The sequence below is a fragment of the Manduca sexta genome, unplaced genomic scaffold, assembly GCF_014839805.1.
Source record: "Manduca sexta isolate Smith_Timp_Sample1 unplaced genomic scaffold, JHU_Msex_v1.0 HiC_scaffold_1374, whole genome shotgun sequence".
Lineage (NCBI taxonomy): Eukaryota > Metazoa > Arthropoda > Insecta > Lepidoptera > Sphingidae > Manduca > Manduca sexta.
The window spans coordinates 1-20815 of NW_023592232.1; the positions used below are offsets into that span (position 1 = coordinate 1).

General features: G+C 35.6%; 2 protein-coding genes across 2 annotated transcripts; both read right to left on the reverse strand.

Annotated features, from left to right (window-relative positions):
- Positions 1-6: 6 nt before the first annotated feature.
- Positions 7-11322, reverse strand: LOC115454393 (beta-1,3-glucan-binding protein; the record flags this gene model as incomplete). Its single annotated transcript, XM_037445243.1, is given in 8 exon segments — positions 7-126; positions 5427-5551; positions 5790-5947; positions 7270-7421; positions 8206-8396; positions 8742-8877; positions 8879-8970; positions 11157-11322. Coding segments are annotated over 8 exon segments (1098 nt in total), but the record flags the coding sequence as incomplete, so codon positions are not given.
- Positions 11323-15571: 4249 nt separating this feature from the next.
- Positions 15572-20811, reverse strand: LOC115453803 (beta-1,3-glucan-binding protein; the record flags this gene model as incomplete). Its single annotated transcript, XM_037445244.1, is given in 11 exon segments — positions 15572-15989; positions 17499-17647; positions 18072-18195; positions 18612-18736; positions 19035-19195; positions 19754-19905; positions 20092-20132; positions 20135-20240; positions 20242-20291; positions 20710-20745; positions 20748-20811. Coding segments are annotated over 11 exon segments (1209 nt in total), but the record flags the coding sequence as incomplete, so codon positions are not given.
- Between the last annotated feature and the right edge of the window lie 4 nt (positions 20812-20815).

Here is a 20815-nt window from a genome sequence, read left to right on the forward strand (position 1 = left end):
ACCTGGAGTCCACTCTAATGAATACAGGTGGAAGTCGTCGCCCCAAGCGGATCCGTCTCTCCTCAGCTTGGTGGACAGCAGTGTCTCTCGACACGCCAAGTCCATTATAGGTCCTCCGTACAGCACCTGATGTAGGAAAACAGTTGTAAATCTTATTTATACACATATTACAGTTGAAAATAGTGAAATAATAGGTACCTAACTGTTATAGCTGTTGACGAAAATGTCTAGCGTTAAGAACAATCCTTTGTTAATGTTAATAAAACCACTATGACGGATCACTGTTATTTAATTTGATATCTTAAACATAAACTTAAAGAACTACATTATTGTGGCTGCTCGCCGGCAGCCCGTGACAGGAAGAAGGAAGTGGAGGCGTGTTGCCACAAAACAAATTAAATTACATATTAACAAATGTTACCCTAAACAAATATAAATGTACCCATTCAACATGCCTCCTTACATTTATATTTTAACTAAATCATATCATACACTACTCATATCAAGACAATAGCTCTATAAACATTACCTTCAGTATAACATATTAATTGTATTTTTTTTTTTTTTTTTTTTTTTTTTTTTATATATTACAATTATCATCTTTTAATTAAACAATTTAAACCAATATTTATCTCAACATAATATCCATCTGAAAGATAAATTACTTTTACAACAACTTTAACATATCTCTAAATTTATTAAATTTATTACTTCCCAATGGTTTTGTTAAAATGTCAGCTATATTTTGATCAGATGCAATTTTTATAACATCAATTAAACCAATTTTAACACTTTCATGAACAAAATGATAATGAACTTCAATATGTTTTGAATTTTTGTGAAATTTCCGTATTTAGCAATAATTTGAGCTCCAATATTATCTTCATATATTTTTACAGGTTTACAATCTTTCTGACAAATCTCATTAATTAAACAAACTATAAATTTAATTTCAGTAACAGCTTCTGACAGCGCAATGTATTCAGCAAATGTAGATGACTTTGTTACACAATTTTGTTTCTTTGATTTCCAAAATATTACATTCCCAAACAGTCTAATTACAAATCCTGTTGTTGATTTCCTACTGACAATATCTCCTGCAAAATCTGCATCTACATAACAATCTAACATATCAGAATTTATATTCATGTTATAAATTAATTTTATATGTTTTGTTAAGTAAAGATATTTAAGTACTCGCAAAGCATATTTAAAATGTGTCTCATTATAGCAATTTTGGAATCTACTCAAATAATTAACACTGAACGATATATCTGGTCTTGTACCTGAACTAATATATAAAAGTGCTCCAATTAAATTTCTATATTTTACATTCTCATTTATATTACAGTTTTCTAGTTTAAGATTTACTTCCATTGGTGTAGTATATAACTTTGTATTTATTATATTATAACGCTTAGCTAATGATTCTATATATGATTCCTGACTCAGTGTCATGGTCTTATTCTTTTTATAATCATAATCAATATGTATTCCAATGTATTCTTTAACTTTACCCATATCCTTCATAGTAAATTTACTTAACAGTTTGTTTTTAATATTACTCATTACCTTTTCATCTTTACAACATATTAACAAATCATCAACATATAACAAAATGTATACACTCACATTAGTATCCAATTTAAAATATAAACAAAAGTCATATTTACTTCTCTGAAATCCAAGACTAGTTAAAAACTTATTGACACATTCATACCAAGCCCGAGGGCTTTCTTTTAAACCATATAATGTTTTATTTAATTTATAAACTCTATCAGTGCCATCATCATAACCAATTGGCTGGTTTACATAAACTTCAGATAAAATTTTACCATTTAAAAAAGCAGTTTCAACATCCATCTGATGTATATTAAGATTATTTTGACAACAATAAGACAATAACAATTTTAAAGTTTGCATTTTAGCAACGGGTGAATATATATCATCAATAAAATCTTTTTGTTGAAAACCTCTTACTACTAACCTAGCTTTAAATTTATTTTCGGCTTTCTTTCTGTATATCCATTTCACATCTAAAGGCTGTTTGTCTGCTGGTTTACTTACAAGTCTCCAGGTCTCATTTTTGCCAAACTGTTCATCTCACGATTCATAGCCTCAGTCCATTCTTTTGCTTCATCGCTAGTTATTGCCTCCTGAAAATTATCTGGAATCATAGCATCACAATAGTTAACAGTTATACAATAATAACCAAATTCTTCATCAAACCGAGTTGGTGGCTTGATTTTACGCCGATTTCTTGTTTCAATTACTTTATTATCATCATAACTTTCATTTGTTTCAGCATTCAAATCTTCATTAATTTTCTCATTATTTTCTTCTGCATTAGTCTCTTTCTTCTCTTCTATAATTTTCTCTTCCAATTTATTCGGCTGGCTATTACTTTTATCATTTTTCTCTTCTCTATTATCATCGAGACCAATACACATTACATCATCTTCAATTATATCACAATGTCTTGCTACAACTATTCTATTGTTTATTAATACTCTATATCCAACATCTGTATAGCCCATTAGTATGCCAAGCTCGGCTTTCCTGTCCCATTTACATTTTCTCTTTTCCTCTGGTGTTCTAACAAATACTTTACTTCCATATATCCTTAAATTTTCAATGCTTGGCCTTTGTTTGAAAAATATCTCATAAGGCGTCTTCCTTTCTATAGTGCCATTTGTTAATGTTCTATTCTTTAAATAAGCTGCGGCCATAACCACTTCAGGCCAAAATCTTTTATGCACTTTTGCCTCTGCCAAAAGACATCTTGACATATCCATTATTGATCTATTGAACCTCTCTGCTGTGCCATTTAATTCATGCACATATGGCGGACAAGATTTAATCATAATTCCCTTTGATCTTGCAAAGTCAAACACTCTTTTATTAATGTATTCCTTTCCATTATCACATCTCAATTCTTTAATATTTTTCCCAGTTAAATTTTGTATCTCATTAACATACTGCATTAAACAATTATATACTTTATCTTTTGACGGAATACAATAAACTTTTGCCAACTTACTATAGTCATCTATAAAACTTAAGAAATATTTTTCACCATTAAAACCTGTAGTTCTGTGTGGCCCATTTAAATCTGTGTGTACAATTTCTAATATATCCTGTGCTCGTTTTCTATTATTTTTAAATGGCAAGTTATGCATTTTATTTTCAATACATATAGCACATTTCATGTACTTACATTCAATCTCCTTTGGTAATCCTTTCAATAATTCACTTGTACACATAGTATTCAAATTGTTAAAGTTTATATGACCAAGCATCCTATGTAATTTCTCCTTCACTGTCATACTTGATTTCTTCACTAAATTAGCATGTAATGTACTTGCATTTATATAACCTTTTAATTTATACAGTCTATCTTCTTTCACTGCTATAGCTATAATAGTTCCATAGACGTTATATATTTTTGATTGTCGTCCCCTGGAAACAATTTTATGATTGTCTGTAATCTTTGAATAGCTCAATAAATTTGCTTTCATCTCTTTGACATAGAAAACATTGTTCAAAACAACTTCAGACTTTTTCCATAGACCATAAAATAAGTTTGTATATTTCCGACCTTTGTAGCTTCTAATATTCTTCCATCACCAACTTTTACTTTAATAGGTTGTTGTAATATTTCACATGAATGATAGTACTCATCAGTATTAATTATATGATCTGTACAACCACTATCTAATAACCAAGTTAAGTGGCCAGACTGCTCAATATTATATATTTTACTTGAAGTTGAAACATTATTATTCTCAATAGTTGCAAGGAAATTATTACCACCACTCTCATTACTGGGTTTATTATTATAAGTTCTTCCTCTAATATTTCTTGAATTATAATATGATCCACGTTGATGTCCACGATTATTATTAAATCTAATAAATCCATTTCCTCTACCACTGTTAACATTTCTGTGTCGACAATCTCTTTGCATGTGGCCAGGTTTTCCACAGGTAAAACATTTAAAGTTTTTATTAGGTGATGCAGAACTACTAGTGTGAGCTTTAAAAACATTTGAGTTGTCGCGTGATGGTTCATTACATTTTTCAGGTTCTTTATCCAATGATTTTAACATAATTTTACTTTTCAAATAATCTACAGTTCTGTCTTTTTCTGGTAAAACGTCTATTAGATCTCCAATATGACTGTAATTACGAGGTAAGGCCTTTAACATATAATTTAATTTTTCTTGTTCACTTACCGTCGCGCCGGCTTGTTTTAACTGATTTATTGATTTCTCAAAGTCGTCAAAAATACACTTACTTGCGAATAGTTCGATAATTTTATTGCTTCTACATTGTTGCGACATATAATCTGTAGTGCCGATGATTTCTGCAGGTACATTTCATCAAATTTTGCCAATATTTTGCATGCGGAATCTAAGTCGCATATATATTCGAGTTGCTTGTTGCTTATTGCACTATAAATGTAGTTCGTTGCCTGGATATCCATCTCTTCCCACTTTGCAACATCATCCGAATCATTTTTGATTCGTATGGCAGCTTCTTTACATTTCTTAAATTCCAAAACTTAAGTATACGTATTTTCCAGCTACTATAATCCGATCCGTCGAATATTGGAATAACTGCGTCATTGCATTTAGTAAACGCCATTTTTGCTTATTGCATATATAGCACGTTTCCACTTTATTTACGAAAATATCTTCTTTTCTTCTTTGTATTTGCAGGCAACCACGCTCTGCTACCATGTTAATAAAACCACTATGACGGATCACTGTTATTTAATTTGATATCTTAAACATAAACTTAAAGAACTACATTATTGTGGCTGCTCGCCGGCAGCCCGTGACAGGAAGAAGGAAGTGGAGGCGTGTTGCCACAAAAACAAATTAAATTACATATTAACAAATGTTACCCTAAACAAATATAAATGTACCCATTCAACAGTTAATGCTCACCTTCATAAAAAAACTTTGTGGAAAATTCCATACTTTATCAATAACTAGCTATTGCTCGTGGCTTCGCCCGCGTGAAGGCGTTTTCCGGGATTAAAGTCCCACTATATATTTTCCCGGGATAGTAGCCTATAACCTTGTCAGCGTCTTAAACTATATCCATACCAAATTTCGTTTTGTTATACCACGTTTTATGTCACGCCCCGTTCCCGTGGGAACGGAATAAAAAGTATCCTATGTCCGTTTCCTGGTTCTAAGCTACCTCGCCACCAATTTTCAGCCAAATCGATTCAGCCGTTCTTGAGTTATAAATAGTGTAACTAACACAACTTTCTTTTATATGTATAGATAAAGAGGTTAAACGTTAACCTTAGTGTGCCAGTATCTGCCGGCCGTTGTTAAGAATATTACTATGTAGAATATCTGTATTGACTTTAGTACTGTTTAACCATTTTTTTGTTGATATCACAATACCAACCTTATTACTGTAATCATTGGGTCCGTAGTAAAGTTGTCTATTGCCGCGAGCAGTTGCTATCTTTATAACCCCCGACGAGTAATGTAGCGACCCGTACTTATGTAAAAATGGCTCCAGAAGAATTTCTGAAAGGTTAAATATAATTTTTAAAACATTTAGAAAAAAATATCAGGAATAGTATTTTTGAATAGTTAGCCTAATCTATGTTAAAAATAATGAAGGTCTCTACAAGTAAATTAATTCAGTGGCAAAAAAAGTGATACATTTCAAAATGCATTTACAGACAATGTTATCCAAGTGAAGACATGTCGGGCTTAGTAGTAATTACTTAATCCTTAATTGTCTGTATTAAAACTAACACACCTGGATACAGCCAGTCTCCTTGCGGCAGTTTGGCTCGCACGTACACCTTGCCGTACGTGAACGCGAAGGTCTTGGAGGTGATGCGGCCGCTCGCCACTGGCGGCAAGATGTCCGCACCATCCACCTGTATCAGACACGAATCTGCAGATGACGTGCAGCTGTAACAGATACAATATAGATTACAAGTCGCCAAGCAGCAGTGTGTCGTCACTGTTGTGTTCCGGTTTGAAGGACATTGTAGCCAGTGTAACTCCTTACTGGATGTAGTAACATCTCATGTCTCAGGATGGCGAGTGCAGTGGCATATCAAACAATACTTTGTAATTCAAGGTTTTGGATGGTGTTTCTACTGTTTATGGGTGGTCCTATCGCTTACCATCAGGTGAACGGCAAGCTCGTCTGGTCATTCAAAGTAGTAATGAAAAAACTGCTACCTCGCGACTCTTCCTGCATTTAAGATCTTTCTGGGAATAATTGTCGACTTTTCCGAATAAAATATGGTAGTCTAAGACTAAAAATAACTTCCTACTAAAATAACTATCTCCATTTTCTTAATGGGTGTCGGTAAGAGATTAAGAGATTGCCTCGAGCGATAAGTCCGACAATTGTCCCTCCTCACTACCATTCTTGTTTTTGTTTTTGTTAGTGGTGTACAATAAAAAAAATATATAATAATTATAATCAAAATGATGATCTTTAGAGCGTAAAAATTAAGGCTATTATATTCTGAAGTCGTTCTATACTAACCGCTAAATGATATGAACCGTAAAATATACAGAGTCGTAGTTACCTACTTTTAAATTAGTCATTCGTCTCGAAACTATGAATCATTTGGCAAACCGTACTATTAAGACGACACTTATTATTGATAGCTTAGTAAATAATAACTAAGTATTGTTTGTTGTTTCCAAAAAAGTCCATTAGAAAATCTATACAGGGCAACATTTTGTTGAGACTCAGCGTCTGTGCCTCAGAGTATCGAGATAACTGTTCGGTGACTCAACTTTGTAATTTAGTATCAGAATGATCTTACAATTTATGGGGAATCGTGATAATCTCCACATAATTGCCTGCTTTGTCGTTTATGACTATACAAGGTAGAAAATACTTATATGTATACAGACACGGCAATATGCCCCCACTGCACCTGATGGTAAGTGGAGCGGGGTCCAATAGCATGTCGACTGATGAGAGATGATTACCCCTCGGCAGTCGACACAATTATGCCGGCCTGTTGGAACCGGATATACACAAGCTGATCCTGGAACTTATTATAGTAATAGGACCAAGTAAAATGTTGCTGAGTATGTTGGCTACCTTTTACTCCAAGAATTTACTTAAGCACAGGCGAAACAACTAACAGAAGCTTATCTAGTTATATTTGTTTATAGCCATATTGCTTTTATCTTATATGGGACCCAAGCAGCAAAAAGTTGTTTAATTGCTTCAGTAAAAGTCACATTTGCCACTATAAACTTACCCACTAAACAAATTAAGCGTGCCAGACAAAATGGTTTCATTTGTAAATCCTGGTAAGTCCTGTTGCAGTTTTGGGGTGATCCGCAGCGTTCCACCGGCGGTCGAGACGGTCTGATCAGTAGCTAGGTGCTGGTATGACACGAAGGGATACTCCTGTAAATAACAATGGCTTTTATTTGTATTTCCAACGAGTAGGACAGAGCTCCACTCTGCCAACATTACGAGTAATGTTAGTAACATTTAATTATCCTTAGATCTCAAAAATAGTGGGGCATCAAATGTCGCATATAGTCTACGTAGAACGTATACTGATACTATCCGTGTCCCACTGCTGAGCACGGGCCTCCTCTACTACTGAGAGGGATTAGGCCTTAGTCCACCACGCTGGCCTAATGCGGATTGGTAGACTTTACACACCTTCGAAATTCCTATAGAGGAACTTCTCAGATGTGCAGGTTTCCTCACGATGTTTTCCTTCACCGTGAAAGCGAACGATAAATTCACAAAGAATACACACATGATTTTTTAGAAAAGTCAGAGTTGTGTGCCCTTGGGATTTGATCCTGCGGACATTCGTCTTGGCAGTCCATTCCACACCCAACTAGGCTAACGCCGCTTTTTACTTGTTTTCCATAAAAAGATAATTAATTTAGAACTGTGGATTTGGGTTAGTATTACCACGGTATCGGCCCACATGATTGTTTTAATCAACTCTACAGGACCTAATGAAATAAGAAGGGAAAGAAAACATATGTCAGCAATTTGATACAAAGTTTGATACGACAAAGATAATACATCCGAAATGGTTGATTGGAAAAGATAGAGGAAACTTAGAAGATGATTTATCCTGGCACGATAAAAGGACTTCATCGTGCCTGATACTGACGACGTTAACGATGGTGTAGATGACAATAATGGTTAAGATATAAAAACTCACGGGATGGGTGTTAGGTATGTACTGCTCAATCTGCCACACGCTCTCGTCCAACATGTCGAAGTTGTCTTCGAAGAGAGTCTGTCCGGCGCAGGCGAACCCGCCGCGAACTTTAGTACGAGTGGGCTTACAATCCTCCGGCAGCACCGTTCCGGGCCGGATCGGACCAGTCACGCTAGACCTGTCTTCCAGTTCTGGAAGGTGGAAATTGTAAGTGGTATTACCACAATGCAAAGGCAATGCCATTAGTGTATACCGCTAGCGATTATAAAGTGAAAAGGTCGTACCACTTCATTGGTCTAATTGCATGTTTCGTTACGTGCCGAGAGATTTTGTGTTTAAGGTAACTAAAAAGTGAGTTTTCCAAACAAAATAAGCATGAGTTGCCCGGGATATGTGCGTGATTGCTTTTCCTTGTGTTCAATGTTCACCCCACATCACAACATGGAACGGATAACTGGACACACTGTTGCACAGCTGCACATCTGCCTAGTTCTAAAAGAAAATATTTAGAATAAATTTAATTTGCCTTTACTTACTTGTGACAGTGAAGCTCAAATTATCCTTCAAGTAACCTTTACTATTCATCGACACGAAAACATAATAGTTGATGACGTCACCCACTTTCAACTCCAATTCGGGGTCTTCGTAGATCCACATCCCGTTCTTTTGCTTTGAGGACCTCTCCCGCTATTGTACCGACGTCATTTTTATTAATACCCCTGTTAATGTTGCCATGGAAGGCGAACAGGCCTATGTTTTGTCCATCTGAAAAATAAAAAATGTATGTTATAACTTAGACCACCAAATGACAATGTGCATCGTTAATAAACTCCCATAATATCAGAAACATCATTAATGCTATATCGGAGGAAATTAATAAGGATTTGATAGGACTGGGAAGTATTTGGCCTCTGGAAATCTCACTCACAATTCAAAACCCAATAGTAAACAATTAATTAACTTTGTTTTAAAAATAAATATATGAGTAACTTACATTTAGAAATAAGAGATAGATAAATAGCTAATAAAGAAATAGGAGATAATAGTGCGTGGAGAAGAGAAAGGAGACAATGAAAGAATTGTTAATAGTATAAATTAGCATACAAAGAGATACATATATACGAGTGTAACCCAATGTTTAAAATTAGAAAAGGCAGTTGTCTCTAGATATTTATGTTCTTGATTACGTGAAACTTGTATGCTTTGCCTGCTTTGAAATATAAAATTTGCCAAAGATTACTGTAAATAGCCTATGAAAAAGAGATAATGAAATTTTCTGTTAGCGAAAAGGTTTTAGAATTAATACAGTATTTCAATTAATGTAAGCAAAGAACAACTAAGAAAACTGAAGCCCTAATTTATTTCAAAATTATAAAATTTAACTAAAATATAAATCTTGTTTAGGAGCATCAATATGTTCTCATGTTGCATAAGTGAACAAAAAGATGCCACACGCCAATCCGGTTCGACTAGTGTTTAATGTTTATATCGTGGTATAATAGCCTTTGTATAGCATTCCGAAATTGATTTACTATCAATTTTAATTGCTTGCCTATATCTAAATACACTATGATACGTGAACAGTGCTTTTGTCTTCTAAAGCTGGGATCATGTTATGCAAATTATTCTGAGGATTTATTAAAAATTTAAAAATTTACCTGATCGAAATATACTAGATATAATTGCCTAATCCGCGTGGAATTCGTTGCTTTTTTACAGGTCCGCATGCCGACGAATACGGTAATGATTAGATTGTTAGTTGGCCACGACTACTCGCATCCATATTCGTTGATCATCCTTTCCCACAGACAGTCCTGAGCCGAGGTTCGTAGCCCGTCAGTGGGTTGACCTCAGCATGGTCGCTTAATTTTCAAGGGTTCTAAAGCGCTCTACCAAAAGTCCGGTGTGTATGTATAAGTCGGACCTTGCTAGGCTAACAAACGTAGGGTGGTGTTAAAAATGCCTTTTTTGCCTGTATTTATGCTTATAATTATAGCATGAAGAATGTAGACGTCCTAGACGAAATCAGCGATTTTATTTAGCTGTTTTAATATGATGCGCAATTTATTATCACACTTCTATACACAATAACTCGATAAGAATAAGAACCGAATCAAAAATATGACAAAAACTCTATAGAAGAGTATAATGCCCATATATAATGATGTTTGTTTTAAATGTTAACATAATTTTATGCATTTGCGCGATCGAGGACTTTAAAGAATAAACAAGCGACAAAATGACCCCTTCGTGATAACATTAAGAAAGTGTCAATAAGGGGTCATTGTCAATCATTCGACAATAGCAATATCATGTTGGGACACTATCTTCTTAAGATATTAATTAATCGAATAGAGATGTATTGTTAGTCCAGTTAGGAGCAGACTCTACAGGTAAAAATGTTTGATTACGTTAGAAGTTGCAAATAATTGGTACCCGGAACATCAAATCTGCATTATTACTTATTGAGTCAATAGTTATTAAAAGTTTATGAGTTATGACGTTTCTTCTTTATCATCCAAGTAATTATGTTTCTTAGCGAAGATTGCGGTTTAATGTAACTTGATGAGCTGGTGGTGAGATTGGATAACTCTTAATTATAAAATTTGTTTACTTAAAATTGACGATAAATACAGTTGGGTGCGTGATATGTTTTAATAACACTGCACATTATGCAAACCGTGATACCGATATCATAATAAAGTTAAATAAAATATTTGTCTATAAAATTAAATAAGTCTTATTTTTTTGTCTTTACAATTCACTGATAATAAAATAGGAAAATTAAAATAAAACTGCCGTTCACCAGATTTTTAATTCCTAAATTCGTTGAGGTAAACCTGTATGTAGTTTTTAAGCTTCTTTCCTTCACAAAAAACGCCTTATAAGAGAATAAAGGAAGTTTTTATACATATTGGAAACGTCAAAGGTATACCGGTTAGGTTACTTACCGGGTATCGAAACACTAAAACCTTTTGGTTTGTATGCATGTATGGATACGTTAGGTATTTGACCGACAGTCAAGTGAACACACAAAAACAACGTGATCACACGTCCGCACCACCACGCAGCCATCTTGACACTGAGTGACGAATGCTGATGCACTCGTGTAGACGTGTTTACACGTCTGTCAGAATTGCTTTGTAAAAAGGGGCTTTTTTGCTGTTAGGTATAATGCAGATTTGTATGTTGATATTATTTATAATATTTTTTCATGAATGGATTATTCCTCTTTCTCATGGACTGTATGCAGGGTCTATATTTTATATTTCAATGTTAACTTTCTTTATTATAATAAATGCGATGGAAATCGAGATAAAACACTGTTAAAATTTGTGATGTTTTGATAATTCTTGTGATAAACTGATGTGTCAAAATAATATTATATTTTTTTAAGATTTTGTGACGTCAACGTCACTGACCTTTGCGTGTGATAACATACTAATCTAGTGTATCCATGAATAAATTCCTACATATTGTAATAAAAATACTTTATCTACTACTAATGTTTTACTGGTGGTAGGTCTCTTATACAGTTGTGTTTCGGTTTGAAGGATATTGTAGCCAGTGTAACTACAGGACATAGTGAGACTTAACATCACGTAAAAAAATGCAATCTTGTCATTGGTCCGTTAGCTTCTTCACGTTGAGAAGTCCCAGGTTCAATTACTTTGATCACTTAATTGTCCCACTAGAATTCTGTCACCTTATCTGAAAAGAATTAACACCATTAATTCTAATAGCGGTTCGCAGTTATAGGAACAAAGGGTCGATAATTCAACAACTGATTACTTTTGGGAGGCTATGGACCTCCGGTAAGCCACATCAAGATTCTGGTGGAGACGCTACTACCAATTATTATTATATTTTAATACACGACAATAGGGTACCGGAGTCATTTTTGTTCTTTACTATTATCAAATATTTACATAATATAAATTATAAAACAGAAGGAATTATCAAAATCCGGTAATAAATCAACAAGTTATAAGTCTTTGAATTTCGGTGGAAAGGGTAATTAACAAGAAACACAAAAGAGACGTAATACCCACATGTGACGTCATCGAGAATTAAGACGCGTGCGAAAGAAAGAGATGAAGCGATATCCCCACATCGCGCCCACTTCTGCACATTATAATATTTTAAATATGAATTACTCGCTCATTTTTTAACCAATTTTTATGCAGTTTTCGCAGGAGTGCTTCTTTTTCGTATTATTAACCATTACATATAGAATAATGTACAAAATCAAGCATAGGCCGGTCCCCTATTGTTTCTAGGTATAAAAAAATGAGTAAATTTTTGGAACATGCTTGAAAATATGTTTGTCTGACCTCATATTAGTATTGAAGGATACGTAGTAGAATGAGGTATTTACTATACGCTGTATTTGCTTACACCAGGATACGAAATAAACTCACCATATACATAGCGTAGTTACCCATATTTTTAACACCATGTCTATTTATTTATTTATAAAGATACACTAAACAGATTACTGACAATAATAATCTAAGTTACATTACAGTGGATCTAGTGGCTAGTCAGAATCCAAATAGAAGTGTATACAAGTTATTCAAATTAGGTGACAAGTACATGTTATTTAGTTACAAAATAATAAATATATCATGTCTGTAGAATGAATAATTGATTTATTCACTCTAAGTTTCAAACATTTTATCATTATGACGTTTCGACTTTCTTGTCGTCGCCCGATGTGGTTAGGGGACGGCCCGTCAATCAGCGTATTATAAATACCTATTACTTTAAATAATAAATTGGTAGGAATCATTTAAAAACGAACATAGAAGAAAGGAAAAACAAAGCATCAATTAATTTTATAAAATATCCGACATTACCAAAGATCTGGTTGGTAGATGGTTAAAAAAGAAAGCGTTATAAACAAAGGTTTTTAATATAGCAGAGGGATATTCCATTACCACGCGCAATATGAACACTTGAAATTGTCCAAATTGGGACGTTCTAACGCTATTACGTATTCGTTACTAATGTGTCACATTTTATTAAAATTCTAAGAATGAGTGGTTATAAGAAATTAACTATTTTTTATGTTCACGATTACTAATGAAAAAGGGGCATTCCCTGCGTAGAGCGAGCGTCGACCCGAGATAAACAACACTAAAACAAGATTACTAATACCTAGTAGTTGTAAGCGATGGTGTTTCCGTGAATTACTAAAATCATTTACGGGCATCATTTCGAAGACCTTGCAGCCTTCATGGTCACGGGGGGACTGAGGTGTTGTTCGTCCGTAAAGTCAAAGTTACAATATCTATCTACATTTTACAATTCTACAACTTATTTAAAATTTTAGCTGTTGGTGATCCGATCTACGCAGAATGAGCTCACAGTGACTTGAAATCTGGCAGCCGGTCTTTTGGGTTCCGATTTAATTAAATGTAGAACTGGATCCCAGGCTTGTGCAAGCTTCCAACCATCTTCCCTATTGAAATTAGGATGTTTTTAATTTCAATAGCCTCGCGAATCATCCTGGGCAGGAATCGGTGTTCTTTGTCTAACATTCGCGTAAACATAAGAAATCATTATAAAAAATATTAGTCAAATAAGTAAAATATTTAAATAGTAAAAATAGTAATATTTGTTGTTCAAGTGAATAATTAAGTTATAACAGGGAACGCTTTGGTTGCAGTTTTAGTCCAGATTTTGAACACATAGTTTATATAGAGGTTCGTGTCTATAGAATATAAGTCAATGTTTACGGAATTGTTCTGTGTCGACTTGTGGTGGAGTTGACTGTTTCAGAGGCTTTGCTGTAATGCGTACGCGGTACAAGTACGACTATTGCGCTGAGGTCATGGGACCGAATCCCAGGTCAGGCCAAAAATATTTGTGACTGGTATTTCCATCTTAAACATTACTCAATCGCAGCTCGGAGTCAGGAAGTTGGGGGTGCGTTACCTCTTTGCCTCGAAAAGCATGTAGTGCCGTAATGGACCAAGAGGTCCTGCGCCTTATCTCTCTCTGGTCATGTCAACAACTATAAATGTTATGTACGTCGCACTTGTTGTACATATCAGTGACTATAATTATTGTTTAAAACTAGTGTAACTATGTGTAAATTTTATTATATGTACAATGTGGCAGTGCTAATAAATAAATAAACAAAAATGAAGGAACAGAGTGTGCACTTGTGTATTGCGCAAATCCTTGTGCACTATAATATCTCCTGCGTACCATTTTTTTTTCGCGGAGAAGGTGTCTTATGACTACCGCCCAGCCTTCGTGGGGGGCGGGGGGGACTCAGGAGCCCCCGCGCACCGAAAGACGCCCTCGGCGTCTACGGCAGCATGAGGCCAACTGCACACTGCCGTCCATCCCGGGGGTCAACCGAAAATTGTGCAAAGATGCACAAAAATGCACTAGAGCGGACAACCCCCTGTTGCCCGGCGACGACCCCCATCGTGGCCCCTATTAGTCGCCTTTACGACAGGTAGGGGATACCGTGGTGAATATTCTCCAAACGCCCTCAATCCACAGGGCGGATCTCCTGCGTACCTGGCTGATCTCCGTTAAGATTGGCCGCCGTGGCCAAAATTCGCTTCGGAGCGATTTACTTGTCGCACCTAGGCTATGTAACGATATATTATCATAAGTTCCATAATGATTAGGACTATTATTTTATGTGATATGACCATAATAACAAATACAGGGAATAATACGATTTAAAGGATACTTAGATATTTTTGTCAATTATAATATCGCTAACAGCCTGTCTCGTGATATCTGAGAAAAGACCAATCGTCGAATATACTATAGGGCAAGCTAAATACAAAAACCATGACTTTAAATAAATGTGAAACAGACCTTTATTAATAATTTTTCCGGGATAAAAGTCCAGTTATATATTTTCCGGGATAAAAGAAGCCTTAGGACTGTACCTTTCTATTAGTGAAAAAAAAATCTAAAGTAAAGTAGTAGTTCCTAAGATTAATGCATTCAAACAAACTCTTCAGCATTATATAATAGGTTACTTTGGTTAGATTGAAAATTTAATAAGGAATATCATGGTAGTTAAAAAATGTCAATGAGACCTGATTTTTTTTTAAAGAGATTTTTCCGAAATTTGCATATTCTGGCCAGCAACTCGTGGGCCATCAAGTATGAAACGAATTGCTCAAGGCAGTTTGCTCTGGGAGGCTCCTTAATCTAAATAGATGGCGGTAATTTAATAAATGTGGATCGATACGGAAGGTCCAGAAGAATAAGAAGGTAGCTTCAAGAACTTGCGCTACTGACGGTGCGGCGTATAGCCTCTTTTGATAAATTGCGACTTTCAATGTACATACAAAGTGATCTAAGCAAACTTGAAAAATGAAATATAGAGTCTGATTATTAAAAACTGTTTATTTTCGTATTCTTAACGTGTTATACAATAATGATGAGATATTTGTGAATAATATACCATACTGCGTAGTACTTCCAACGTGTTTGGGATATTTAATTTATGACATGAAGGCAATAAGCCTCTGAACAAAGTTAAGACAATTTTCACAATTAAATTCGGCTCCAAAGAAAACAAAAGCGTTTCCAAATGTCCTATATTACAGCGCGACTACTTTGACATAGTCAATTTCGAGTCGGGGTAGTTTCCAGGTGGACAGCCAGGAGTTGGTGCCCCGCCAGAACTTGAGCATGGCTTTGCGACTACCGTCGCGCCACGGCTTTCGTTTGTTGTTGCTTGTGATCGAGTCGTCGGGGAACTCTGTGATGCCCCCTGCCGCCACGCCCAGGGTTAGGTAGAACTGAAATACAGTTTATTATGATATATTAATATAGTAATCGCCTATCTATCCTAACTTTTTCCGAATAATATTGTAATTATAAATGAGTTAGTCTAATCTAGTTCAAAGTAGGTAAACGTATAAACCGGTGATTGAATTTGGATGGAATTTGGCATGTATTAAACGATAGTTATTGGGAGATGAGAAATAACGACAGGGAGTTATAGATAAAATAAAGATAAAGTGACATAATTTTTTTTCAGTGATAATAAGATTGGAATGCATGTCACGAACCTCGCTGGCGAGGTATTTACTCTTAATTTAGCTGACATACTAGTCTTTTATAAGCTACTTATATGACGTCTATCCGAAAAAAGAAAGGGAGAAATACTGTAGTAAAAATAATGAAATACTATACGTGAAATGAAAAATACGGATAAATTCAGAGAATAATGATTTCTTATGTTTACGCGAATGTTAGACATTGAAATTAAACTAATTTTCGGATTCTATCGCGGTGTCAGTATTTTATTTTCTCCCGACGTTTCGAAGACTTTGCAGCCTTCATGGTCACGGGGATTGAGGTGCTGTTCATCCGTAAAGTCAAAGTTACAATATCTACCTACATTTTACAATTATACAACTTTTTTTAAATTTTAAAATTTTAGCTGTTGGTGGTCCGATCTACGCAGAATGAGCTCACAGTGTCTTGAAGTCTGGCAGCCGGTCTTTTGGGTTCCGATTTAATTAAATGTAGAACTGGATCCCAGGCTTGTGCAAGCTTCCAACCATCTTCCCTATTGAAATTAGGATGTTTTTTAATTTCAATAGCCTCGCGAATCATCCTAGGCAGGAATCAGTGTTCTTTGGCGAGGATTTGTGGCTTGTCTGGTCGCAGATAATGATTGGCGCCTCCCTCAGAGTGTTCAGCGACTGCAGACTTCGTCGAGCGTCGGTGTTTCACGTCAGCTATATGTTCTTTTACGCGGGTCCCTATATTCTAATATAGTGGCCGGCTGCCAGACTTCAAGACACTGTGAGCTCATTCTGCGTAGATCGGACCACCAACAGCTAAAATTTTAAAATTTTAAAAAAGTTGTATAATTGTAAAATGTAGGTAGATATTGTAACTTTGACTTTACGGATGAACAGCACCTCAGTCCCCCGTGACCATGAAGGCTGCAAAGTCTTCGAAACGTCGGGAGAAAATAAAATACTGACACCGCGATAGAATCCGAAAATTAGTTTAATTTCAAAATTCAGTGAATGTTTTTTACACTTGTTTTACACGAGTTGACATAAGACATTTATGTTTTTAATTTTAAATTATATTAGAACAAGTGGTTCTACAACAAATACCGACCCACAATCGAGCTAACATTTGTCTAATGATATTATGATATGCGATGAGTCTATCCTCAAGTAGAGTACTAATCAACTTAGAACTGTTTGTAGCCCACAACATATTATTATTATAGTTATCTTACGCAGTGGGCGATTAATTTATGAAAGTAATATAAGCAAGCATACGTGATCATCGAACGGCGCCATGCGTGAACCAGCGCGCAGCCGCGACCGCGGGAGTCTTTTGCAATGGGACGGGAACTCGGCTTGAAGGCCGCTCCTCCTCGGCTTCACGCGTCCCCATACCTCATCATCCACCGCTAGCACTATATGCTCTGCGTAATAAAATTTATATATTAATACGTGAAGAAAAATTTTGTACCCAATTTGAAGCATATTGCGTCACGGAGGCATGAGATTTGGCATCAAGGAAATATATTATATAGAGAAGCAGGGAAAAAAATAGTAATATATGTGTAGTATCTGTTACAAATATATTTAATGTGACAGGGTAATTTCGACCATTGAACGACCATAGACATTAGAGTACCTGCGTATTGAAGTGTCAACAGTTAATATTGATCGGAGAAATAATGGTTAACTAACACACTACACTTCATCTTTCTAAGTCTTGCACTGTCAATAGAGGAGTTTTCATAGAGTAGGTAACTAAGTCACTATTATATTTTGTTATCCAGAAATTCATGAGTTTCAGTAGGAGCATAAGATAGTTTAAAGTAAATGAGTTCAGTATGTTACCTGGCGTCCACTCTAATGAATAAACATGGAAGTTGTCGCCCCAAGCAGAGCCGTCGCTTCTTAGCTTGCCGGATAGGAGTGTTTCTCGACAGTCTAGATCCATTATGGGCCCTCCGTATAGCAGCTGGTTAAAAAACACTAATTGTTTATTGTCACTTAGATATAATATAGTGTCACTAAAAATAACTCAGGTCCCAACATAATATGGAAAAATGTAGTAAAATTTCAAATTACTATTAGGGGTTTATGCATCTGCTAAAACAGACGAAATTGCATTTGTGTTTCGTTTCGAACGAACCGCCATTTTGTAAATACCTGTAATATTTTCTTTAGTAAATTACTCGTGACAGTGGACAACTTGGTATTTCAATTTTTAAAGGATTTTGAAATTAATTGGGCTTATAATCACCATTACCTTAGTCACATTTGATTTTAAGTTATTAATAAATGTAGATTAAAATATAGAATCAAATACTAGTTAATCAAATACTACTTAGTTTGGACTACTTATAATATGTAATTCTCGTTAGCAATTATTACCTTATTACTGTAATCATCTTGTCCGTAGTAAAGCTGTCTATTGCCGCGAGCAGTTGCTATCTTTATAACCCCTGACGAGTAATGTGGAGAGCCATACTTCTTTAAGAACGGTTCCAGAAGAATTTCTGAAAGATTTGGTGATAATGCATTATTAAACAAACATAAAGTCTCTCAACCGTGGAGTAGGCCTGTGGCCAACAGTAGGATGGTCTACTAAATTTGAATTTAGAGATGTAATAAGAATTTGATAAAATTATGATAGTACATTGTACAGAATTACAGATCTTTTAATCTTAAACTTAAACATAAAATTCATAGTTATGTAGATAACTTTTTAATTCTACGTAATTGTTTTAACTAGTTGTAAGTGAAGCTATGTTAGTCTACATCATTTATAACGAATTATTATCTTTAAAGCCACACCTGGATACAGCCAGTCTCCTTGCGGCAGTTTGGCTCGCACGTACACCTTGCCGTACGTGAACGCGGTTAAGGTCTTTGAGGTGATGCGGCCGCTCGCCACTGGCGGCAAGATGTCCGCACCATCCACCGTCATCTCACACCGACTTTCCGTTGATGTGCAACTGGAACAGACCATGGATCGTTTGTTATGATCTTCAAAAAAATTCCGGTGTCTTAGTCTTAGTTTTTAGTTTCCCGAGATGACCATTGATAGGCAAATTTTAATCTACGCCCTGGTCTGTATTACCCGAAGAGATTTATTTGTTTCTAATTATTATTATAATGTTTACCTAGTACTATAATATATATTTAAATTAACTTTTAGAGAGGGGATGGGGACGAGGTGCGTAGGGACAACTGCCTGGAACCTTGTACTTACATAAAAGGATTTACGACCCGGGAATTTGTTATTGTTATTTAATTCCTCCAGAAGATCGATTTGGTGACGGCCACCACTGCTATAATATACGAGAGACCGATTGGGTAGGTAGTATCGCAATATCTAGTACTGCGGCGAAGTAACATATAAACACAAAACAATATTCAAACATCCGAACACGTAAGCAAATTTAAACCTTCATTCTTCTCCATAACTATACTTATAAGCAGTATAGAATTCAGTTATAGCAACATAAGTGATCAATGTTTTATGCCACCATAAAGTCATGTTAACAACGTACCCACTGTTCAAGTTAAGCGTGCCAGAGGTAATTGTGTCATTTGTAAATCCTGGTAAGTCTTGTTGCAGTTTCGGGGTGATCTGCAGGATGCCTCCAGCGGTTGAGATCGTCTGGCCTGTAGTTAGGTGCTGGTATGATACGAAGGGGTGCTCCTGTAAAACAATATGCCTTGTCATTTAGTTTGAGAAATAATATCTCAAACGAGTGTTATAGGTCCTAACTATCGCCTGTAAACTTTTTTTATTTAAGAAATAAGAGTTTATACATTTTTTTTTCATATTTTGCCCCCAAACTTCGTGTCACCACTTCCCCAAGGAGCATATAAACTGAAAACTCACGGGATGAGTATTAGGTATGTATTGCTCAATCTGCCACACGCCTCGTTCAGACTGTCGAAGTTGTCCTCAAACAGCGTCTGCCCGGAGCACGCAGAGCCGTCGCGCAGCTTTGTGCGAGAAGGTTGGCAGTTACCTGGAAACGTCAACTTTCGCTTCTGCGGCCTGCTTTGGCCCGGTCGCATTGGCTTTGTCTTCCGGTTCTGAAAAGAAGAATTGGGTTCTACTGGTATTTGGTCCTATAAGTGGAATAGAAAAAGTAATTAACCCGGCCGGCATAGCTGTGGCAACCGTCCAGAGATACCACGACAGACTAAGTCGTAGAAATATATAAGATAAATTAAAATATTGTTCTATTAGGCTAGTTGCAGCATATTTGTACAGTGAATTGTGAGGTTTTAGGTTTGACCACTTGATCGTGCCAGTAAATAAATTCAACAAAATTCGCGGAGATGCCGGTCGCTTAGAAACATACAGAATAAATACATTTTATGTGCCTTTACTTGTGTAAATATTAGTAATATAAAACTCTTCTTTGAATAATAGTTGTAAAAGACATAGTGCTCTATAACGATAATCATTCTTAACTCTAATTATTCGGATTTTCATAGATCTTCCTACCGTCATTCGTCTTGTCGTCCTCATTCTGACCAAATCGAAATCTAATTCGTTGAAACCGGAGTTTACGATGCCGGAGTTGTTTATGTTCCCTGTGTTCTCTGAAAAA